This window comes from Pelobates fuscus, chromosome 4 (assembly GCF_036172605.1).
Source record: "Pelobates fuscus isolate aPelFus1 chromosome 4, aPelFus1.pri, whole genome shotgun sequence".
Classification (NCBI taxonomy): domain Eukaryota; kingdom Metazoa; phylum Chordata; class Amphibia; order Anura; family Pelobatidae; genus Pelobates; species Pelobates fuscus.
The window spans coordinates 6,570,454-6,588,381 of NC_086320.1; the positions used below are offsets into that span (position 1 = coordinate 6,570,454).

The 17,928-nt window shown below is 48.4% G+C and overlaps 1 protein-coding gene across 1 annotated transcript in view; it reads left to right on the forward strand.

Annotated features, from left to right (window-relative positions):
* Window positions 1-17,928, forward strand: part of PLEC (plectin) — a 556,052-nt gene that overhangs the window by 338,444 nt on the left and 199,680 nt on the right. Inside the window, exons 5-6 of the mRNA XM_063450946.1 lie at window positions 2,033-2,122; window positions 10,010-10,045. Coding sequence (XP_063307016.1) covers window positions 2,033-2,122; window positions 10,010-10,045 — 126 coding nt within the window. The remainder of the gene's footprint in view (window positions 1-2,032; window positions 2,123-10,009; window positions 10,046-17,928) is intronic.

A 17,928-nucleotide genomic window follows, 5' to 3' on the forward strand; every position in this document is an offset into this window, starting at 1 on the left:
CTCTGGCAATGTGAGAGTTCCTCCTTGTGGTAGGTTGGAGAGTACCTACCTTTGGTCCCTTGCAGAGAGAGTGTAAATGAACCAAGTGAGTTTGGTTAAGTGGTACTCACTGCCCAGCGTGTTAATGAGTCTGTGAAGCGGGAAAGGAGAGCAGATCCCGTTCTCATACAAACTGGCGCGTGACGTCCCGAAATATTCCTGTCCTCCAGCTGTGACTAACGCAGCGTCCCTGCAGCAGAACACACACACAGGAATGCAGTGGTTTCATGTTTTCCATACGTATGGTGGTGGAGGGGTGTAAGTGGGTTGGTGCCCAGAATACACTGGCTCATTATACAGGGCGTCCATCACGTCCTGATTTACTGCCCATACAGACAGAGCTGTTCCCAGCCAGGAATTAACTCGCAGGGCTCTGGGTATAGCTTTCCCCAGCCTGGGACTGATGTGGGGATATAGCTGCCGATACAGACAGAGCCGTTCCCAGCCAGGAATCCCCCCTCCCCCGGGATTTGCAGGGCTCTGGGTATAGCTTTCCCCATGTACAGCCTGGGACTGACGTGGGGATATAGCGTATAGTGCTCACTGTCTATTGAAGTGCTCGTCTGCTAACAGGTTATAGTGTCAGGATATTGAAGCTCGCACTGCAACCCTGGTTCTCTTTTCATGGGTGCGGTTGCTTCCACTAGAAGGAATCAGTACCTGCTTGGGAATCACTTGTTCTTTCTGAGGAGCAGGGCATGTGCTGGGCAGAGATTCCAGGCCCCATTTACTTACTCTGGTGCAGTTATCCAATGTTACCCTGCAATGTGCCTTTTTATTATTAGCAGGGCCATAACCGCCTGCATTTTGGGTACTGCCTATCAGAGCCTGGATTCTGTCTGTGTTCCCGGCAGCGTGCCAGTCAGTAGTTGCCAGTCTGTAAGCCGGTCCTTCTAGGCTGAGTGACACATGGCGTCAGTCCCTGGATAATGGGATCTACTGAGGGTAAATCGTAGGACGTGATTATTACGGCCCATGTTTGCTAAGTGAGGCTGTTGGACATTACCTGCAGGTAAAGTTAATTCATTATGAGTGAGAGTAGGGAGGGTTTAATGCTGACTTATAACTGGACTGTAAGCTTTGGGAGCACTCTGTTACCTTCTTGTTTGTGTCCCTGTCTGGCTCCGTTTTATTGAGACACATGGGGTTAGTACACCTATCTGCTATGCAATAAGGAGATAAGAAGTGGTGCTGGGTGAGGTGACATTCCATATAAAAGGTTCAATGCTGCTCTGCCAAAGCTCACAGGGCGTTAAATGTAATAAACGTTCGTGCCAGTGCTTAACCCTTACTGAGTGGCAATGAAGGAGTTACAGCAGCAAATAATCTCATAAGCTCCATGTTGGCCTCGATGGTGGGGTCTGCCCAGTATGGGGGTCCGGTGATTGTAAATATCACCAAAGATAATGTGTAGCTTTTATGGAAGTTACTGAGGGGGTAAGGGTAGGCAGGCAGGTTACTGAGGGTGCGGGTGATGCTCAGGCACTGTATTAAAATGTGGGGTATATGGGGCAGGCTGGATGGGTGATGGGTGGGTGCAAGCAATCACTGTAATGGATGTAGATTGGCAGGTAGGGTATTGATGCAGGGGTTTGGCAAACAGGGCATTGGGGGACGAGGTTACTGTCCTCACTGATGTTTTATTGTATGTCATGGTTGGAGTCCCTGCTTGAATGTTGGTGTCTGTGAGAATCCCTTGAAATGTTTAGTTAAAACTGGATTGATGAAAAGCTGCAAATCATCACGTACTAAAGTTGCTGATCCTATTGTACAGCTCTGCAGAACATGTTGGCACCTTTATTAATTATAGTCGGTCATAAAATGCTGCAACCGTCTAGTCCTATCTCAGTGGTGAACTTTGATAAGAGAACCTGTTATTACGGCATTGTTCTTGTTTATTATGGTGCGTGTTTTGGGGTGCATGGAACCCTGGGGTTTGCATAGTAGGGGTTCTTGTCTGACTGCAGAGTTAATAATCTCATATTGTTCTCAGGCCCAGCGTCATGTGAACGATTTGTATGAAGATTTGCGAGATGGACACAATCTTATCTCGCTCCTGGAGGTGTTATCCGGAGAGACCCTGGTAAGTGAGGTCTACACCGCTCCACGTAATCCTGGAGCGCAGCTTCTGCAGGGCTGAATGGCCTTTCCTTACTGTCTCACTACTAACCTCCTTCAATCTGCTCTCTCTCTCTCAGCTTTTGCTACCCACCTCTGTCCTCTGACCCCATGAGCCCACGGAATAACATTACTTTATAACTAACCACTAATTATTCAAATCATTTTTCACAACATTTGATGTTTAGCTTTGAAAGTTTGCCTGCTCCTTTTTTCCCACTGCTGGCTCCCGAGTCTGCTTTGTCTCCCCTAACACCCTTTATTGTCAAATAGTGGGGTACAGTGTGTATTCACAGCTATTAATGTCACTGTATCAGGGCCATACAGTGTATAGTCACAGCTATTAATGTCACTGTATCAGGGCCATACAGTGTATAGTCACAGCTATTAATGTCACTGTATCAGGGCCATACAGTGTATAGTCACAGCTATTAATGTCACTGTATCAGGGCCATACAGTGTATAGTCACAGCTATTAATGTCACTGTATCAGGGCCATACAGTGTATAGTCACAGCTATTAATGTCACTGTATCAGGGCCATACAGTGTATAGTCACAGCTATTAATGTCACTGTATCAGGGCCATACAGTGTATAGTCACAGCTATTAATGTCACTGTATCAGGGCCATACAGTGTATAGTCACAGCTATTAATGTCACTGTATCAGGGCCATACAGTGTATAGTCACAGCTATTAATGTCACTGTCCCAGGGCCATACAGTGTATAGTCACAGCTATTAATGTCACAGTACCAGGGCCATACAGTGTATAGTCACAGCTATTAATGTCACTGTATCAGGGCCATACAGTGTATTCACAGCTATTAATGTCCCTGTATCAGGGCCATACAGTGTATAGTCACAGCTATTAGTGTCACTGTATCAGGGCCATACAGTGTATAGTCACAGCTATTAATGTCACTGTCCCAGGGCCATACAGTGTATAGTCACAGCTATTAATGTCACTGTATCAGGGCCATACAGTGTATAGTCACAGCTATTAATGTCACTGTCCCAGGGTCATACAGTGTATAGTCACAGCTATTAATGTCACTGTCCCAGGGCCATACAGTGTATAGTCACAGCTATTAATGTCACAGTATCAGGGCCATACAGTGTATAGTCACAGCTATTAATGTCACTGTCCCAGGGCCATACAGTGTATAGTCACAGCTATTAATGTCACTGTATCAGGGCCATACAGTGTATAGTCACAGCTATTAATGTCACTGTCCCAGGGTCATACAGTGTATAGTCACAGCTATTAATGTCACTGTCCCAGGGCCATACAGTGTATAGTCACAGCTATTAATGTCACAGTATCAGGGCCATACAGTGTATAGGCACAGCTATTAATGTCACTGTATCAGGGCCATACAGTGTATAGTCACAGCTATTAATGTCACTGTATCAGGGCCATACAGTGTATAGTCACAGCTATTAGTGTCACTGTATCAGGGCCATACAGTGTATAGTCACAGCTATTAATGTCACTGTCCCAGGGCCATACAGTGTATAGTCACAGCTATTAATGTCACAGTATCAGGGCCATACAGTGTATAGTCACAGCTATTAATGTCACTGTATCAGGGCCATACAGTGTATAGTCACAGCTATTAATGTCACTGTATCAGGGCCATACAGTGTATAGTCACAGCTATTAATGTCACAGTATCAGGGCCATACAGTGTATAGTCACAGCTATTAGTGTCACAGTATCAGGGCCATACAGTGTATAGTCACAGCTATTAATGTCACTGTATCAGGGCCATACAGTGTATAGTCACAGCTATTAATGTCACAGTACCAGGGCCATACAGTGTATAGTCACAGCTATTAATGTCACTGTATCAGGGCCATACAGTGTATAGTCACAGCTATTAATGTCCCTGCATCAGGGCCATACAGTGTATAGTCACAGCTATTAATGTCACAGTATCAGGGCCATACAGTGTATAGTCACAGCTATTAATGTCACTGTATCAGGGCCATACAGTGTATAGTCACAGCTGTTAATGTCACTGTATCAGGGCCATACAGTGTATAGTCACAGCTATTAATGTCACTGTCCCAGGGCCATACAGTGTATAGTCACAGCTATTAATGTCACTGTATCAGGGCCATACAGTGTATAGTCACAGCTATTAATGTCACTGTCCCAGGGCCATACAGTGTATAGTCACAGCTATTAATGTCACTGTATCAGGGCCATACAGTGTATAGTCACAGCTATTAATGTCACTGTATCAGGGCCATACAGTGTATAGTCACAGCTATTAATGTCACTGTATCAGGGCCATACAGTGTATAGTCACAGCTATTAATGTCACTGTATAAGGGCCATACAGTGTATAGTCACAGCTATTAATGTCACTGTATCAGGGCCATACAGTGTATAGTCACAGCTATTAATGTCACTGTATCAGGGCCAAACAGTGTATAGTCACAGCTATTAATGTCACTGTCCCAGGGCCATACAGTGTATAGTCACAGCTATTAATGTCACTGTATCAGGGCCATACAGTGTATAGTCACAGCTATTAATGTCACAGTACCAGGGCCATACAGTGTATAGTCACAGCTATTAATGTCACTGTATCAGGGCCATACAGTGTATAGTCACAGCTATTAATGTCACTGTCCCAGGGCCATACAGTGTATAGTCACAGCTATTAATGTCACTGTATCAGGGCCATACAGTGTATAGTCACAGCTATTAATGTCACTGTATCAGGGCCATACAGTGTATAGTCACAGCTATTAATGTCACTGTCCCAGGGCCATACAGTGTATAGTCACAGCTATTAATGTCCCTGTATCAGGGCCATACAGTGTATAGTCACAGCTATTAATGTCACTGTATCAGGGCCATACAGTGTATAGTCACAGCTATTAATGTCACTGTCCCAGGGCCATACAGTGTATAGTCACAGCTATTAATGTCCCTGTATCAGGGCCATACAGTGTATAGTCACAGCTATTAGTGTCACAGTATCAGGGCCATACAGTGTATAGTCACAGCTATTAATGTCACTGTATCAGGGCCATACAGTGTATAGTCACAGCTATTAATGTCCCTGTATCAGGGCCATACAGTGTATAGTCACAGCTATTAATGTCACTGTATCAGGGCCATACAGTGTATAGTCACAGCTATTAATGTCACTGTCCCAGGGCCATACAGTGTATAGTCACAGCTATCAATGTCCCTGTATCAGGGCCATACAGTGTATAGTCACAGCTATTAATGTCACAGTATCAGGGCCATACAGTGTATAGTCACAGCTATTAATGTCACTGTATCAGGGCCATACAGTGTATAGTCACAGCTATTAATGTCACAGTATCAGGGCCATACAGTGTATAGTCACAGCTATTAATGTCACAGTATCAGGGCCATACAGTGTATAGTCACAGCTATTAATGTCACTGTATCAGGGCCATACAGTGTATAGTCACAGCTATTAATGTCACTGTATCAGGGCCATACAGTGTATAGTCACAGCTATTAATGTCACAGTATCAGGGCCATACAGTGTATAGTCACAGCTATTAATGTCACTGTATCAGGGCCATACAGTGTATAGTCACAGCTATTAATGTCGCTGCATCAGGGCCATACAGTGTATAGTCACAGCTATTAATGTCACTGTATCAGGGCCATACAGTGTATAGTCACAGCTATTAATGTCACTGTATCAGGGCCATACAGTGTATAGTCACAGCTATTAATGTCACTGTCCCAGGGCCATACAGTGTATAGTCACAGCTATTAATGTCACTGTCCCAGGGCCATACAGTGTATAGTCACAGCTATTAATGTCACTGTCCCAGGGCCATACAGTGTATAGTCACAGCTATTAATGTCACTGTATCAGGGCCATATAGTTTTGCCTGATCTGTTCTGATCAGTTTGCCTGATCAGTTTTGCCTGATCTGAAATCAGGTGGCTCTGTACCAAAGTGATGGTGGCTCCCGAATCTCGTAACCCCCGGACTGCTGTACCATTCAGATATACGGTCTGTCGATGGTGCCGTAGATTGTCCACATTGGCCTGGACAGGATCTGCCTCGTGCAGTACCTCCCATTGTTCCACAGTGGTAATGGGGACTGCGGAACCATACGGGGTGGCAACTAGGTCCTGGTAGTGGTGGGCTGCGGCCGCCCTGGGTGGAGGTGGGCCTGGCCGAATCCAGGTGGAACGGTCCCGCAGCTGTGGGCATTCCCTTTTATAATGTCCCCACTTCTGGCAGTGATGACAGGGGCCAGCGGTGGGTTGTCGGAACCTGGGCTGTGCAGCGGGTGGTGGTAGTGGTCTCGGTGGAGCTGGGGTGTAGGTGGTTCCCCCGAATGTTTTAAAAGTTGCTTTTGGAGCTGCAGGTTTTTGTTGCCTGCGGGCATCCAGGTAGTCATCTGCTTTTCTAGCAGCCTCGGTGAGGGAGGTAGGGTTTCTGTCCCTTACCCATTCCTGGACCTCACTGGTTACTCCTTCATAGAACTACTCCATCAGCAATTACCCATTCCTGGACCTCACTGGTTACTCCTTCATAGAACTACTCCATCAGTATTACATCCTCCATAGAACGTGCCTTGCTAGCTTGCACCCACCCGAGTGCTGCCCTCTGTAATCGGCATGCCCACTCTGCGTGCGAGTCCTTCTCTACTTTCTTTAAATCCCGGAATCTCCGCCGGTATGCTTCTGGTGTTATAGCATACCTGGCAAGTATAATTTCCTTTACTTTGCTGTAATTCCGTATTTCCTCATTAGGTACAGTCCGATATGCCTCTGCTGCCCTCCCGGTTAACCTTCCGGCCAAAATAGGTACCCAGTCCTCTGCGTTAATTTTATGCAGTGCACACAGTCTCTCAAAATCTTGCAGGAAAGCGTATATATCTTCCTCTGCCTCCACATATGTTTTAAAAGCCTGGTACGGTATTTTAGGCTTACCTTCCTGTGGCACATTACTTGCAGAGCTTTGTTCTGGAACTGTTGTCGCCTGTGTCCTTAGGATGAATTCTTGTACCTCGGACACTGTCCTGGTAATATTTTCTGCTGGGGGGTTTTCCCCATAAAGGGATAGCCTGAACTGAACCTGCCTCTGGAATTCCGATTCTTGTGGTGTTCCTCCCGGCTCCCTCTGTGCAGGAACTGAATCGCCCTCCATTCTGTACTCTGCCATGAGTTCTGTAACAAGTACCGCTTTCTTCTTGTTGCCCGCTTGTATACCCCTTGCCTCTAGGAGGTCCTTTAGCGTGGAGCGTTTTAGCGCAGAAAAATCAATCTCCATCCGTACTCCATTTACGCTTGTTCCTCTGTGAGTCTGGATCCCAGCGCTGCCAACCAATGTAGCGGAGAGCCGATCTTCCACAGCTATTCTCCACTAGCGATCCCAGTGAGGCTCAGGAACAAGGTGATGATAAGTCCACAGGCAAGGTTTCTAGCAGGTAAAATCATACAGCAGTATCCCCATCGCAATCCCAATAACTGGACGACACACAGTTTCAGGAGCAGAACTGCTGGCTGTTACATCCAGCCTGCCTTTTATTCCAAATGTACACATACAGGCCACACCCCGGGGGAGGCATAAAACAACCAATAGTATCATGGGTACATCCCCCACATCCCCTCCCCTTAGTGTGACACATAATCCCATTATTGTACAGTTTCAAATATAACTGTTACCCAATATTTATAACTCCTGCAATATTAGTGCTACAAACATAAAACATGCATTTTCGTGATCAGCATACTTCAATTGGTAATACTTTCAAAAATGGTCCCAATCCCTCCAGTAGATCAAAAGTTAGCTGGAGGTCCCTTTATGACCGACCGCAAGCACATTTTCCTGCCCAAAACAGTTCCATAGATTTGGGCTGTGCGGTCGGTCAATTTCTGGCATAAAAACAGCTAAGTCCCGTTCGAAGGGTGTTCGGTACTTCGACGTTAGTCGAAGTGTCGAAGTGGAGCGGATGGTACGGGTCGGCGGTGTTCGAAGGTAAAATGGCCGCCGCCACGTGGTCCTTTGTTCGATGCCGTGCACTTCGACGACTTCGACCGTTTCGACGAGTACTTCGACGGTATCCGAAGTGCCCATTTAAAGCTGCAGGTAGCGCTCTGTATTTAGGGGGGGTTACAGCAGGGCGCTCTGTATTTAGGGGGGGTTACAGCGCTCTGTATTTAGGGGGTTACAGCAGGGACGCTCGGTATTTCGGGGGGTTACAGCGCTCTGTATTTCGGGGGGTTACAGCGCTCTGTATTTCGGGGGGTTACAGCGCTCGGTATTTCGGGGGGTTACAGCGCTCGGTATTTCGGGGGGGTTACAGCGCTCGGTATTTCGGGGGGGTTACAGCGCTCGGTATTTCGGGGGGTTACAGCGCTCGGTATTTCGGGGGGTTACAGCGCTCGGTATTTCGGGGGGTTACAGCGCTCGGTATTTCGGGGGGTTACAGCGCTCGGTATTTCGGGGGGTTACAGCGCTCGGTATTTCGGGGGGTTACAGCGCTCGGTATTTCGGGGGGTTACAGCGCTCTGTATTTAGGGGGGTTACAGCGCTCTGTATTTAGGGGGGTTACAGCGCTCTGTATTTAGGGGGGTTACAGCAGAGATGCTCTGTATTTACGGGGGTTACAGCGCTCTGTATTTAGGGGGGGTTACAGCGCTCGGTATTTCGGGGGGTTACAGCAGGGACGCTCGGTATTTCGGGGAGGTTACAGCGCTCTGTATTTCGGGGGGGTTACAGCAGGGATGCTCGGTATTTCGGGGAGGTTACAGCGCTCTGTATTTAGGGGGGGTTACAGCAGGGATGCTCTGTATTTACGGGGGTTATAGTGTATTTAACAGGCTTTTTCAGACCCTGTCTAATAGGAAAAGTGCAAAATTCTGTCCTCTGTGACATGGAAAAGATTAAACCAGACAAGAATACCTGAATCAGAACAAATAGCTCATCTTTCAGCTTACTGATACCGACGGACAATTTGAAAGTAGATAATTATTCCCAAATTTACCAGAAAGCAAAGAAAGGACATTGGGGGGTAAAAAGCAGGAAATGTGAGGAATTGAAGGCATTGCTCAGCCGCCTCTGTGGGAACCAGCGGGTGCATTGTACGGGCCAGGAAAGAGGTGGATTGTGTCCTGTTGATGAAAGGAAATGAATCTGCAGGTTGTCATTCCTTTGACTGTACCTTTTACATGGTCTGTGACCCGGGCTGTTCCTTATTTTCATAATTCGTGAATGCCCAGTGGGATCTTTTAGAAAGGGGCGTGCATATTTCCAGTTGCTTTTGTCTACGTCAGGAACCAGATCCCATGCTCATTGTTTCTGGCTCAGAATCAGGAACGCTAAAATCTCCCGAACGGAGTTAGTGAATCTGTGCGCCTCTTGCTGCAGGATCCATGAGTCCAAATCACTGAGCGTGTTTGACCGGTACATGTGGCTTGTAAAATCATTGAAGGCAGCTGAATAGAATGGACACTCACCTCGCACAGACTGGCATGTAGGCATCACTCGGTACTATAGGGGACAGGCGAAATGTGACATATTGGCTGGTACATAATGGGCCATCTCCCAGCCCTCTAGGTCTACAACTAGAACTCTTATCATTCTGTCAGCCATAAGTTTGGGTTCGAGGGATGGTCAGAAGTTTAGTTTTTGGGGTGCGATATGTTGACCACCTGCTTTAGGCTGTGTAATATAATCACCCCGCATTTCTCTCTATTTTTTATGTCTGTTCTTAACCTATTAACGCTTATTTTACTAGTTCTATTCCTTTCTTTTTTAATACCTGTTTGCTATACTGCCCTGACCTTTACCCTGTCCCTTTACCCTTCTTGCACTGCCTCTTGCTGGGTAGCCGAGGGAGCGTGACGTTATCAGGAACTTGCGGTTGGTGAGTGCCAGAGGGCCTCTGTGTTTGCAATATGCACGTTCTTATCGCTGCATGCTGCCCTGCTATTGGCTGGTGACCAGTGTGATGTCACTTTCTACATCAGGTACCAAGTGTTCTCCCCAGTGCTGACAGTGTGCTCACATGGCAGTGCCTGCTTGTTTGATGGGGTATGACCGCATCAAATCAAATGTTCATATTCATAAAATCCTACCTTGTAATATTGATTCATTTATGGGGAGGCCTGCCATTAACTCACAGTATCATGAATGTCAACGATTGGAGTCCCAAAAAAATCTTCTAGCATTTCTGGGGTTAATTCTGCAAAGGTTAGTAATTCTTGCATCAATCGTGTTACCAAAATAGTTAACCCCAATCCGTGTACTCTAACAGCCCCACCCATTACTTTTGCTGTACTCTCAGATAGTCCTCTCCTATTCTCAAACAGTCCCCTTCCAGTGTATTCTCAAATAGTCCCCTCCCCTTCCAGTGTATTCTCAAATACTCCCCTCCCCTTCCAGTGTATTCTCAAATAGTCCCCTCCCCTTCCAGTGTATTCTCAAACAGTCCCCTCCCCTTCCAGTGTATTCTCAAACAGTCCCCTCCCCTTCCAGTGTATTCTCAAACAGTCCCCTCCCCTTCCAGTGTATTCTCAAACAGTCCCCTCCCCTTCCAGTGTATTCTCAAACAGTCCCCTCCCCTTCCAGTGTATTCTCAAACAGTCCCCTCCCCTTCCAGTGTATTCTCAAACAGTCCCCTCCCCTTCCAGTGTATTCTCAAACAGTCCCCTCCCCTTCCAGTGTATTCTCAAATAGTCCCCTCCCCTTCCAGTGTATTCTCAATTAGTCTCCTCCCCTTCTAGTGTATTCTCAAATAGTCTCCTCCCCTTCCAGTGTATTCTCAAACAGTCCCCTCCCCTTCCAGTGTATTCTCAAATAGTCCCCTCCCCTTCCAGTGTATTCTCAAACGGTCCCCTCCCAGTATATTCTCAAACGGTCCCCTTCCAGTGTATTCTCAAACGGTCTCCTTCCAGTGTATTCTCAAACGGTCCCCTTCCAGTGTATTCTCAAACGGTCCCCTTCCAGTGTATTCTCAAACGGTCCCCTTCCAGTGTATTCTCAAACGGTCCCCTTCCAGTGTATTCTCAAACGGTCCCCTTCCAGTGTATTCTCAAACGGTCCCCTTCCAGTGTATTCTCAAACGGTCCCCTTCCAGTGTATTCTCAAACGGTCCCCTTCCAGTGTATTCTCAAACGGTCCCCTTCCAGTGTATTCTCAAACGGTCCCCTTCCAGTGTATTCTCAAACGGTCCCCTTCCAGTGTATTCTCAAACGGTCCCCTTCCAGTGTATTCTCAAACGGTCCCCTCCCCTTCCAGTGTATTCTCAAACAGTCCCCTCCCCTTCCAGTGTATTCTCAAACAGTCCCCTCCCCTTCCAGTGTATTCTCAAACAGTCCCCTCCCCTTCCAGTGTATTCTCAAACAGTCCCCTCCCCTTCCAGTGTATTCTCAAACAGTCCCCTCCCCTTCCAGTGTATTCTCAAACAGTCCCCTCCCCTTCCAGTGTATTCTCAAACAGTCCCCTCCCCTTCCAGTGTATTCTCAAACAGTCCCCTCCCCTTCCAGTGTATTCTCAAACAGTCCCCTCCCCTTCCAGTGTATTCTCAAACAGTCCCCTCCCCTTCCAGTGTATTCTCAAACAGTCCCCTCCCCTTCCAGTGTATTCTCAAACAGTCCCCTCCCCTTCCAGTGTATTCTCAAACAGTCCCCTCCCCTTCCAGTGTATTCTCAAACAGTCCCCTCCCCTTCCAGTGTATTCTCAAACAGTCCCCTCCCCTTCCAGTGTATTCTCAAACAGTCCCCTCCCCTTCCAGTGTATTCTCAAACAGTCCCCTCCCCTTCCAGTGTATTCTCAAACAGTCCCCTCCCCTTCCAGTGTATTCTCAAACAGTCCCCTCCCCTTCCAGTGTATTCTCAAACAGTCCCCTCCCCTTCCAGTGTATTCTCAAACAGTCCCCTCCCCTTCCAGTGTATTCTCAAACAGTCCCCTCCCCTTCCAGTGTATTCTCAAACAGTCCCCTCCCCTTCCAGTGTATTCTCAAACAGTCCCCTCCCCTTCCAGTGTATTCTCAAACAGTCCCCTCCCCTTCCAGTGTATTCTCAAACAGTCCCCTCCCCTTCCAGTGTATTCTCAAACAGTCCCCTCCCCTTCCAGTGTATTCTCAAACAGTCCCCTCCCCTTCCAGTGTATTCTCAAACAGTCCCCTCCCCTTCCAGTGTATTCTCAAACAGTCCCCTCCCCTTCCAGTGTATTCTCAAACAGTCCCCTCCCCTTCCAGTGTATTCTCAAACAGTCCCCTCCCCTTCCAGTGTATTCTCAAACAGTCCCCTCCCCTTCCAGTGTATTCTCAAACAGTCCCCTCCCCTTCCAGTGTATTCTCAAACAGTCCCCTCCCCTTCCAGTGTATTCTCAAACAGTCCCCTCCCCTTCCAGTGTATTCTCAAACAGTCCCCTCCCCTTCCAGTGTATTCTCAAACAGTCCCCTCCCCTTCCAGTGTATTCTCAAACAGTCCCCTCCCCTTCCAGTGTATTCTCAAACAGTCCCCTCCCCTTCCAGTGTATTCTCAAATAGTCTCCTCCCCTTCCAGTGTATTCTCAAACGGTCCCCTTCTAGTGTATTCTCAAACGGTCCCCTTCCAGTGTATTCTCAAACGGTCCCCTTCCAGTGTATTCTCAAACGGTCCCCTTCCAGTGTATTCTCAAGCGGTCCCCTTCCAGTGTATTCTCAAGCGGTCCCCTTCCAGTGTATTCTCAAGCGGTCCCCTTCCAGTGTATTCTCAAGCGGTCCCCTTCCAGTGTATTCTCAAGCGGTCCCCTTCCAGTGTATTCTCAAGCGGTCCCCTTCCAGTGTATTCTCAAACGGTCCCCTTCCAGTGTATTCTCAAACGGTCCCCTTCCAGTGTATTCTCAAACGGTCCCCTTCCAGTGTATTCTCAAACGGTCCCCTTCCAGTGTATTCTCAAACGGTCCCCTCCCCTTCCAGTGTATTCTCAAACGGTCCCCTCCCCTTCCAGTGTATTCTCAAACGGTCCCCTCCCCTTCCAGTGTATTCTCAAACGGTCCCCTCCCCTTCCAGTGTATTCTCAAACGGTCCCCTCCCCTTCCAGTGTATTCTCAAACGGTCCCCTCCCCTTCCAGTGTATTCTCAAACGGTCCCCTCCCCTCCAGTGTATTCTCAAACGGTCCCCTCCCCTTCCAGTGTATTCTCAAACAGTCCCCTCCCCTTCCAGTGTATTCTCTTAGTTGCCGTCCTGCCCCCATCACCCCATCAGTGTACTCTCAGCACCCCCATCCAGCACAAACAGTGTATTCTCAGGATCCCCCCACTCCAGCAATCAGTATAGTTTCAGGATCCCCCCACTCCAGCAATCAGTATAGTTTCAGGATCCCCCCACTCCAGCAATCAGTGTGTTCTCAGGATCCTACCCCCCCCACTCTCTTTGGATGCTCTTCTCTTTAATATCTTGTCACATTGTCATTGTATTTTTAGATGCCCTATACACTATCCATATATTCTCCTTGAGCTCCCCGATATCAGTTTGGTCCCAGTCCTCGAATTTTCCCTGTATCTATTCATTGTCAGACATCTCGCCTGTCTGTATATTCTCCGATGGCGATTCCCCCTGAGTGAGTGTAGTGGCAGAGGGTTAATTTTGATGCTGTTACCCCTATGTTGGTTTGTTCCCATATGAGAGAACCAGTGTATTTTGGAGGGCTGTTTCTTTGAGCATAGTTTAAGAATGGCCATATCAATGCTAATCGCACGCCATTAGCACTGACCACTGGAGTGACATCACGCTGAAGCCAGCCAATCACACAGCTTCTAAACTCTACCATCGATCTGGATTGACGGTGAGTGTGCCTGCTGTTTGCCATCACGCATGGCTAACCGAAAATACTGGGGACAAGCTTTCTAAACACAAGTGGCTACGGGGACAACAGGAGAGGCCCATATAGCAATTCACTTGTCTCCTGCGCACAATAGGGCTGCACAAGCTGTGCACCAAATAACATCTTGATCCAGATCTCAGGTTATGCTCACCCCTCAATACATGGAGGCATATACATGTCTCCCCCACATTCTTGATCTTCTCTGTATGCCTCCTAGGAGTCCACAAATCGCTTCCCATTTCATAGTGTAGTTAATGGCACCCCCTGGTGGTCAGAGTCAAGCACCTCATGTGATATGTCTGGTAGCTGTATACCCCAAGGATTTCCATGTAAAAGCCCAAACTCTGACCCCATGTGATTGCTTTCCGTGGGAGTGCTCTGTGTCGTGTGGACATATTGTGCTTTCACACATGGCGTGCATGCCAGGCTGGGCCAGCAGGCTTCTAATCTAGCACACTATAATGGTAAAGTCATATATTATTAAACAGAGCCAACCCCACCAATAATCCTTGAGCAATTCTTCATTTATAAAATGTTTAACCTGTTCCCTACCAACCCTGTTTATACCTGTATACATTTGCATCTTTGCAGGATGAAACATAGTCTACAAATCCCAGTTTACTTTACATTTTACGCCCCTGCTCCTTTTTTACATTGCAGAGAAGCCATTTTTAGACAGCTATGTTCTCACAAATGCCACCAGTTTTACTGCAAACACCCACAATCTGAGTATTAGACTCACCTACTGTACACACAACATGCCTGAAATATTCCAAGATAAGGGATATCATATTCCCAAAATGTTTTATCCTCCCAATATTAAAAGAATAGTAAATGACAATCAAATGGCTTGAAAAATATATATTTTTGGAAACTTACAAAATCATAACTTTATTGTTAAGTTTTTTTTCCTAATTTTTTTTTTTTTTTTCTGGGAAGAAAAACAGGAAAATATATATATGTTTTTTTATTTTTTTTGCATACATGCATGGAACTGTGTCATGTGACTGGCTGCCGTGTGATAAGGACTCAGGGCTGACTGCCGTGTGACATGGATCTGTGGCTGGCTGCAGTGTGACATGGATCTGTGGCTGGCTGCCGTGTGACATGGATCTGTGGCTGGCTGCCGTGTGATAAGGACTCAGGGCTGACTGCCGTGTGACATGGATCTGTGGCTGGCTGCCGTGTGACATGGATCTGTGGCTGGCTGCCGTGTGATATGGATCTGTGGCTGGCTGCAGTGTGACGTGGATCTGTGGCTGGCTGTCGTGTGATATGGATCTGTGGCTGGCTGCAGTGTGACATGGATCTGTGGCTGGCTGCAGTGTGACGTGGATCTGTGGCTGGCTGTCGTGTGATATGGATCTGTGGCTGGCTGCCGTGTGATATGGATCTGTGGCTGGCTGCCGTGTGATATGGATCTGTGGCTGGCTGCAGTGTGACATGGATCTGTGGCTGACTGCAGTGTGACATGGATCTGTGGCTGGCTGCAGTGTGACATGGATCTATGACTGGCTGCCGTGTGATATGGAGTTATGGCTGACTGCAGTGTGATATGGACTCAGGGCTGACTGCAGTGTGACATGGATCTGTGGCTGGCTGCAGTGTGACATGGATCTGTGGCTGACTGCAGTGTGACATGGATCTGTGGCTGACTGCAGTGTGACATGGATCTGTGGCTGGCTGCAGTGTGACATGGATCTGTGGCTGGCTGCAGTGTGACATGGATCTGTGGCTGGCTGTCGTGTGATATGGATCTGTGGCTGGCTGCCGTGTGATATGGATCTGTGGCTGGCTGCCGTGTGATATGGATCTGTGGCTGGCTGCAGTGTGACATGGATCTGTGGCTGACTGCAGTGTGACATGAATCTGTGGCTGGCTGCCGTGTGATATGGATCTGTGGCTGACTGCAGTGTGACATGAATCTGTGGCTGGCTGCCGTGTGATATGGATCTGTGGCTGACTGCAGTGTGACATGGATCTGTGGCTGGCTGCAGTGTGACATGGATCTGTGGCTGACTGCAGTGTGACATGGATCTGTGGCTGGCTGCAGTGTGACATGGATCTGTGGCTGACTGCAGTGTGACATGGATCTGTGGCTGGCTGCAGTGTGACATGGATCTGTGGCTGACTGCAGTGTGACATGGATCTGTGGCTGACTGCAGTGTGACATGGATCTGTGGCTGGCTGCAGTGTGACATGGATCTGTGGCTGACTGCAGTGTGACATGGATCTGTGGCTGGCTGCAGTGTGACATGGACTTATGGCTGACTGCCGTGTGATATGGACTCAGGGCTGACTGCAGTGTGACATGGATCTGTGGCTGGCTGCAGTGTGACATGGATCTGTGGCTGGCTGCAGTGTGACATGGACTTATGGCTGACTGCCGTGTGATATGGACTCAGGGCTGACTGCAGTGTGACATGGATCTGTGGCTGGCTGCAGTGTGACATGGATCTGTGGCTGGCTGCAGTGTGACATGGATCTGTGGCTGGCTGCCGTGTGATATGGATCTGTGGCTGGCTGCAGTGTGACATGGATCTGTGGCTGGCTGCCGTGTGATATGGATCTGTGGCTGGCTGCAGTGTGACATGGATCTGTGGCTGGCTGCAGTGTGACATGGATCTGTGGCTGACTGCCTTGTGATATGGATCTGTGGCTGACTGCCGTGTGACATGAATCTGTGGCTGGCTGCCATGTGATATGGATCTGTGGCTGGCTGCCGTGTGATATGGATCTGTGGCTGGCTGCCGTGTGATATGGATCTGTGGCTGGCTGCCGTGTGATATGGATCTGTGGCTGACTGCCGTGTGATATGGATCTGTGGCTGGCTGCAGTGTGACATGGATCTATGACTGACTGCCGTGTGGCATGGACTTATGGCTGACTGCCGTGTGATATGGACTCAGGGCTGACTGCAGTGTGACATGGATCTGTGGCTGGCTGCAGTGTGACATGGATCTGTGGCTGACTGCAGTGTGACATGGATCTGTGGCTGACTGCAGTGTGACATGGATCTGTGGCTGACTGCAGTGTGACATGGATCTGTGGCTGGCTGCAGTGTGACATGGATCTGTGGCTGGCTGCAGTGTGACATGGACTTATGGCTGACTGCCGTGTGATATGGACTCAGGGCTGACTGCCGTGTGATATGGACTCAGGGCTGACTGCCGTGTGACATGGATCTGTGGCTGGCTGCAGTGTGACATGGATCTGTGGCTGGCTGCAGTGTGACATGGATCTGTGGCTAGCTGCCGTGTGATATGGAGTTATGGCTGACTGCCGTGTGACATGAATCTGTGGCTGACTGCCGTGTGATATGGATCTGTGGCTGACTGCCGTGTGATATGGATCTGTGGCTGACTGCCGTGTGATATGGATCTGTGGCTGGCTGCCGTGTGACATGGACTTATGGCTGACTGCCGTGTGATATGGACTTATGGCTGGCTGCAGTGTGACATGGATCTGTGGCTGACTGCAGTGTGACATGAATCTGTGGCTGGCTGCCGTGTGACATGGATCTGTGGCTGGCTGCCGTGTGATATGGATCTGTGGCTGGCTGCCGTGTGATATGGATCTGTGACTGGCTGCCGTGTGATATGGATCTGTGGCTGGCTGCCGTGTGATATGGATCTGTGGCTGACTGCCGTGTGATATGGATCTGTGGCTGACTGCCGTGTGATATGGATCTGTGGCTGACTGCCGTGTGATATGGATCTGTGGCTGACTGCCGTGTGACATGGACTTATGGCTGACTGCCGTGTGACATGGACTTATGGCTGACTGCCGTGTGACATGGACTTATGGCTGACTGCCGTGTGACATGGACTTATGGCTGACTGCCGTGTGATATGGACTTATGGCTGACTGCCGTGTGACATGGACTTATGGCTGACTGCCGTGTGACGTGGACTTATGGCTGACTGCCGTGTGACG